General features: G+C 40.1%; 1 protein-coding gene and 1 non-coding gene across 2 annotated transcripts; one reads left to right on the forward strand and one right to left on the reverse strand.

Moving 5' to 3' along the window:
• Positions 1–1,772: 1,772 nt before the first annotated feature.
• On the reverse strand, positions 1,773–3,278 carry LOC133806472 (uncharacterized). Its single transcript, XM_062244570.1, has 3 exons — positions 3,101–3,278; positions 2,390–2,977; positions 1,773–2,272 (listed from the first exon to the last, which is right to left on the reverse strand). The coding sequence occupies exons 1-3, from the start codon at positions 3,276–3,278 to the stop codon at positions 1,773–1,775; spliced, it is 1,266 nt and encodes a 421-aa protein (XP_062100554.1).
• Positions 3,279–3,894: 616 nt separating this feature from the next.
• LOC133807941 (small nucleolar RNA R71) lies at positions 3,895–4,001 on the forward strand. The gene has a single exon (XR_009879822.1). It is a non-coding gene; the product is annotated as a small nucleolar RNA R71 (small nucleolar RNA).
• The last annotated feature ends 3,059 nt before the right edge of the window (positions 4,002–7,060 follow it).

The raw sequence follows: 7,060 nt of genomic DNA on the forward strand, positions 1-7,060 counted from the left end.
CCAAACATCGAACAATTCCACTTCAAGGATGCTATTCAAAGGTATTTCACTCCTTGCTGAAATATTACCAACACGCTGGCAGCGATCACATCTCTTAGAAAATTCATGAGCATCCTTGAAGATAGAGGGCCAATAATACCCTGATTGAAAAACTTTAGCAGCTGTTCTTTGCCCACCAAAATGTCCACCATAAGGAGCTGAATGACAATGCTCTAGTATGCTAGAAACTTCATCCTCAGGCACACAACGCCTCAGGATTCGACCTGAACATTATTTGTACAAATAGGGCTCATCCCAATAATAGAATCTCACATCATGAAAGAACTTCTTGAGTTGCTGCCTATTCAAATCAGGTGGCTGCAAACCACTCACCAAATAGTTGACAAAATCAGCGTACCATGGAGTAGTGGTTTGGTTCACAACCAACAATTGCTCATCTGGGAATGTCTCTTTAATAGGCCCTTCATTTTGCGTTTCACTTCCATCTTCAAGTCTAGATAAGTGGTCAGCCACTGGTTCTCCATTCGTTTTCTATCCCGAATTTCCAAGTCAAATTCTTGGAGAAGAAACACCCATCGAATAAGTCGTGGCTTAGCATCATTTTTGGCAATTAGATACTTGATCACTGAATGGTCTGTATAAACCACCACTTTAGTCCCCACAAGATAAGCTCTAAACTTGTCAAAAGCAAACACCACCGCCAGAAGCTCTTTCTCGGTGGTAGTATGGTTCAATTGGGCATCGGTTAATGTCTTGCTTGCATAGTAAATGGAATGAAAAACCTTCTCTTTTCACTGCCCAAGTACAGCACCCACAACAAAATCACTAGCATCGCACATCAATTCAAAGGGGAGAGACCAATCCGGAGCTACAATGATGGGTGTGGTGATAAGAGCCTTTTTTAAAGTCACAAATGCTTCTTGACACTCCTTGGTGAACTCAAATGTTCGATTTTGGTCAAGTAAGGAACAAAGGGGCTTAGAAATCTTTGAAAAATCCTTTATAAACCTCCTATAGAAGCCCGCATGCCCCAAAAAGCTTCTAATCCCCTTGACTGTAGTAGGTGGTGGCAATTTTTCTATAACTTCCAGCTTTGCTCTATCCACTTCTATGCCCTTGTTAGAAATTCTATGGCCCAACACAATGCCTTCTTGAACCATGAAATGGCATTTTTCCCAATTGAGTACCAAGTTTGTTTCTTCACATCCAGCCAAGACTTGCTCCAAGTTAGCCAAACAAGTGTCAAAAGACTCCCCAAATACTGAAAAATCATCCATGAAGACTTCAAGAGACTTCTCCACCATATTTGAAAATATTGCCATCATACAACATTGGAAAGTGGCAGGGACGTTGCACAGCCCAAAAGGCATCCTTCTAAAAGCAAAGGTGCCATAAGGACAAGTAAAGGTAGTCTTCTCTTGGTCTTCTGGCGCGATGGAAATTTGATTATAGCCTGAATACCCATTAAGGAAACAATAAAACTCCTTTCCCGCCAACCGATCAAGCATTTGGTCAATGAATGGCAGTGGGAAGTGGTCCTTATGAGTAGCCTTATTCAACTTCCGATAGTCCATACAAACACGCCACTCTGTTACTTGTCTTGTGGGAATCAACTCATTATTTTCATTAGCCACCACCGTGACTCCACCTTTTTTAGGAACACACTGAATTGGGCTGACCCAAGAACTATCTGAAATTGGGTAAACAATTCCATAATCAAGCCACTTAATTATCTCTTTTCTAACCACTTCCTTCATGATAAGATTAAGCCTTCACTGCTGCTCAACAGAATTATTACAGCAATCCTCCAACATAATTTTATGCATACAAAATGAGGGACTTATCCCCTTGATATCCGCCATAGTCCAACCAATGGCCCTTGTGTATTTCTTCAAAACAACCAGCAACAAACTCTCTTTTTCAGCTCCTAACATGGCTGAAATAATCACAGGCAAGGTCTCATTATCTCTCAAATAAGCATACTTCAAGTGATTAGGCAAAGGCTTCAACTTTAATTTTGGTGGCTCTTGAATAGAAGACTTAGGAGGCTTAAAATTCCCTTCCGACAACTTCAATGACTCAAAAGGCCTCCTAAATTTAGCAGAGGGCTGCTTTGACTCCACCCATGTAACTTGGCTTTCTTCCTCTTCACTTAAGTTTTCAAGCTCTTCAAGTGACCTCACCCCCACTCCTTCTTTACAAGCTTCCTTGTGGAATTTTTCAGCGACAATAGACTCAATTACACTTAGCCTAGAGCATTCCTCAACCTCATCTGGAAACTTGATAGCATTGAACACGTTGAAAGTCACTTGTTGGTCATTCACCCTCATAGTAAGCTCCCATTTTTGTACATCAATCAAGGTCCTCCCGGTAGCTAGAAATGGCCTACCCAAGATAATAGGAACATCTCTATCTGCTTCATAATCAAGGATGATGAAATCGGCCGGAAAGATGAATTTATCAACTTGCACAAGTACATCTTCAATTTTTCCTTTCGGGTGTGCCATATAATGATCCGGTAATTGCAAAGTGACTGTGGTTGGTCTTGCTTCTCCAATCCCCAACTTCTTGAAAATTGACATGGGCATCAAATTGATACTAGCTCCCAAGTCACAAAGTGCTCTACCAACATCTCTACCACCAATAGAACAAGGAATTGTGAAGCTGCCTGGATCCTTCAATTTAGGAGGAATTTTACTCTTCAATATAGCACTACAACCTTCAGTCAACGCCATTGTTTCAAATTCACCAAGCCTCCTCTTTTTAGTTAAAATATCTTTCAAAAACCTCACATAGTTGGGCATTTGCTCCAAAGCTTCCACCAACGGTATATTGGTGTGAAGTTGTTTCAAAACATCTAAAAATCTCCGGAATTGACTATCTTGTTGCTGCTTTTGAAAGCGCTGAGGAAATGGTGGAGGTAGCTTGCTTATAGGCTTTCCTGAAGAATTTTGCGGAGGAATTGCTGCAGCAATTGCTTCAGGATCAGCATTTAAAATTTTTGATTTCACATCTTTGTCTTCTTTGTCCACACTACTTTGGATTGAAGTGGGCTCGCTGTTTCTAGTACAATTATCCTAAGTCAATTCCACATTTTTACCACTCCTCAAGGTAACCGCCTTGCAATGCTCCTTGCCATCTTTCCTTGGATTTTCTGTATCACTAGGCAAGGTGCCTTGTGGTCTATTCCTTAGCTCATTAGCAAGCTTCCCCAATTGAGTTTCTAGATTCCCTAAGGATGCCGCTTGACGCTGAATCACAGCATCGTTCTTGGCCATATATTACTTCATTAAACTCTCCAAAGAGCTTGATTGAGACACTTGTGGAGAAGGTGGTTGAGCCCTTTCTTGTTGTTGAGAAAACCCCGGTGGATATGTAGGCTTGTTTTGCATTGGTGCTATGCTTGAACTAGCTCCTTGACCCCCCCATGAGAAGTTTGGATGCTGCCTCCACCCCGGATTGTAAGAGTTCGAATATGGGTTATTTCGGTTGGCATTTTGATTCCCCACATAACAAACTGAAGTGTGATTCGCAGGACAACTTTCAGATGCATTCCCATCACCACAATAAACACAAGATACATCGACAACTTGGCCCATAGCAGCTCATTGTACCATTCCCCCCAAACTCATGTTCTTGAGAAGGTTAGTAATTGACGAAACTTGAGTGGTAAAAGCTGTCAATGCATCAACTTCAAGTATACCAGCAACTTTTTGACTTGTTGAGGCTCTAACATTGGACCATTGATAATTGTTGCTAGCTATCCTCTCCAAAATGTCACAGGCTTCATTATAGGACTTAGAGAGAATAGCCCCATTGGCTGAAGCATCTAACACCATACGAGTGGAAGAATTTAGCCCATTGTAGAAAGTTTCCATTTGTATACAACGCGAGATCCCATGGTGTGGGAACTTTCTCAATAACTCCTTGAATCTCTCCTAAGCTTCACAGAATGATTCATCTTCCAGCTGCTGAAATGACATGATTTCATTGCGAAACTTGGCATTTTTTGTAGGGGGAAAGTACTTCATCAAGAATTTTTCAGCCAACTCATTCCATGTAGTCACCGAGTGGGGAGGAAGGGTGTTGAGCCAAGCTCTAGCTCGATCCCTCAAAGAGAAAGGGAAGAATTTAAACCTTAGGGCCTCATCAGTCACTCCTTGTAGCTTGAAGGAATAACTCACCTCCAAAAATGAACGAAGATGAAGATGAGGATCCTCAGTAGGCAGCCCACTAAATTGACCCACTGTTTGCAACATTTGGAACATAACGGGCTTTAACTAAAATTGGGGTGCTTGAATTTCAGGCCTAACAATGCCCGGATTGAGCTCATTAAACATGGGGGCAGCATACTCCCTTATGACTCTCTCTATCATCAGCCATAGAAATTGTGTTAGTGACATTATTAGCACCCTCAACTCCTTCAACCTCTTCAGCCATATTAAGGAGATTTTGAGCCTATTGTTCCCTTAGTCTTCTTCTAATTGTTCTTTCAATTTCAGGGTCAATAGGAGCTAGTTCAATGTCTTCTTGCTCTTTCATATAGTAAATCACCTGAGAAAACACAAGAGCAAGCAAACAAGGTCAGCTCAACAATGAAAAAAAATATATTGCAAGTAATTGATTTTACAAGAATTTCTAATTTCAATCCCCGGCAACGGTGCCAAAATCTTGTTGCGATCAATTTAATATTTGATTTTAAATACGCAAGTGCACGTAATCACACAAGTAATATAATGATAAGTAAATCGTCTCCAAAGGGATTGCAAATTAAAAAAAATAAGCAAAACAATTACTAAACTATTTTAGAAATTTAAAAATCAAGAGGGTTGTTTATAGGCTAAGCAAAATATTAAAATTAAAATGGAAATACTGAAATTAAAAACTGAACTGAACAAGAAAATTGAGAGAAATATATGGATTGCAAAATGGACTTGAATTATTGAATTCCCCTATATTATTTATCCTGAACAACTTGCGGACAGATTATTGCAGCAATATTCTAGCAAAACTCCCAGGTTAACAAGAATTCATTTAAATACTCATAAAACTTTCCCAAATTTTATGACATTAATTCTTCTACCTAATTAAACATATTCCTATGCAAAATCATATTTAAGAGTGCAAATCAAAGTTTAATTCTCAAAAGTTACACAAGGAAAATAACATATCCCTATGTTACTTACTAACATAACCTAATCTAGATTATGACTTGTGTCATCCAAGTTTTTCCCATTACATTTAATCTTTCCAGCATTAAACATAATTAAATAACTTGCCATTGATGGCCAAACAACAACAAGAATTTCATGTAAGCACACTTGAATGAACAAAGGGCATTTTACTAGAATAAAGTGCAAGAAATTTATAGACTATAACATAGGGTTCATCAACAATTCAAGCCACCTAAAAATTAGTTCATGGCTGAGTTCATAGACATTAATTCACAATCAAAACAGCCCATAATATTAAGATTTAGAATCCAACTCAAAAATTAATAAAATAATGTTTAGGAAAAGAAGAAAGAACAAATCCAAAATGATGCTTGAGCTTTCTATGCTTGTTCTCCTTCTTCCTTGTTGGTCTTCTCAGCTTTTCTCCTCTATGTTTTTCTGGTTTTCTTTGCCAAAAATGGCTGCTGGGTACTTGTTATGGCTGAAGCACTTTTTTGGGTATATTAGGTTTTCTCTTCTCCTTCCAAAAGTACCATCTTGCCCCTCTTTTCTCTCCCAAAACATAAAGTCTTCCTTCTCTTTTGTCATTTTCTCCAATATGCTGACTATTTCCTTCTGCCCTTGCCACCTCAGCCAAAATGTAAGCTTGCCCATTGACTGCCACGTGTTCCATTTTCCACAAAATCTGCCTGATCAAAATGCTTCAATTTTGCTACAGCAAACCTGAATATTCAGCCATCAACAACATAATTTCATCAAAATAGACTCATATGCCAGGTCATTCCTTTGTGCAAATATTTATCCACGAAATTATAATCTTTAACCCACTAGCTATTAAAACTAAACAAAAAAAATAATTAAACTTAATCAAGATAATAAAAACACCAAAGATAGCTAGAAATGCTAAAAATAAACTAACATCACCCATACTTTTCACAATCACAAGATCAAAAGTACATGAAATAACTCTTTATCCAAGAGTTATCAGAGGACCTGATCCATTGAAGGCCAAGCAATGGCTGACTATGATTACTACTATCCTAGATTTCATGAGGACAGAGGGACATGACAGAATGGCCTATGCCATGTATATGTTGAGAGAGGATGCCCGCATCTGGTGGAAAGTGGCCTCACAGACCAGGGATGTCATTGCATTGAGTTGGGAAGGATTTAAAGATTTGTTAAGTCAGAAGTATGATAATGTTGCCATCAGGGTAGCAAAAGTTAATGAGTTCGTAGGATTGGTTCAGGGCAGCATGACACTTACAGCGTTGAGAAGGCTCTTACCGCTGAGGAAGCGGAGAATAAGATTTGGAGGGAAAGTGCAGTAAGGCGAGAGGGCCGCAGAGTGGTGCCTCCTTATTCTGGATCAGGTAGGGCAGAGGCCCCAATGATTTCAAGAGGAAGACCCCAGACACTTCGACCGCTGTTGGTCCTGATAGGAGGGGTCGGGGTGGTCAGGGTGGCCGTCAAGGCAGTGGTAAACCATGGAGGAGTTATCCAAAGTGCCGGAGGTGTAGAAGACGCCATCAGGGCGAATGTTGGGCCAAGGCTTGCTATGTATGTGGCACGGTGGGGCACCTCAAGATGGATTGCCCAACACTGAAGAAAGGGGAAGCAGGAAAGGTGGAAAGCTTGACTCCAGCTCGAGTGTTTACCTTGTTGCAGGCAGAGGCCGAGGCTAGTCTCTAGATAGTGACAGATCAGCTTTCTAGTGCTGGCTCTCATTTTTCTGTATTGATTGATTCTGGTTCTTCACATTCCTTTGTTTCTAATAAAGTGATTGATAGATTGTGTAGACCTAGTGAGTACTGAACTGCGGGGTTTGAGACCTTATTGCTTACTGGGGAACTAGTAGTTTCTAGGAGATGGATTAGAGCACTCCA

This window comes from Humulus lupulus, chromosome X (genome assembly GCF_963169125.1).
Source record: "Humulus lupulus chromosome X, drHumLupu1.1, whole genome shotgun sequence".
NCBI classification, from domain to species: Eukaryota; Viridiplantae; Streptophyta; class Magnoliopsida; order Rosales; family Cannabaceae; genus Humulus; species Humulus lupulus.

Bases quoted from the DNA above. Each gene is read 5' to 3' on its own strand.
- LOC133806472 (XM_062244570.1), bottom strand. From the start codon at position 3,278: ATGGCCAAGAACGATGCTGTGATTCAGCGTCAAGCGGCATCCTTAGGG. The intron at 2,978-3,100 runs GTAAAAATGTGG...CTGATCCTGAAG, and splicing joins GGCGGTTACCTTGAGGAGTG to CAATTGCTGCAGCAATTCCT. The intron at 2,273-2,389 runs GTAGGCCATTTC...TCAAGTTTCCAG, and splicing joins AGATGTTCCTATTATCTTGG to ATGAGGTTGAGGAATGCTCT.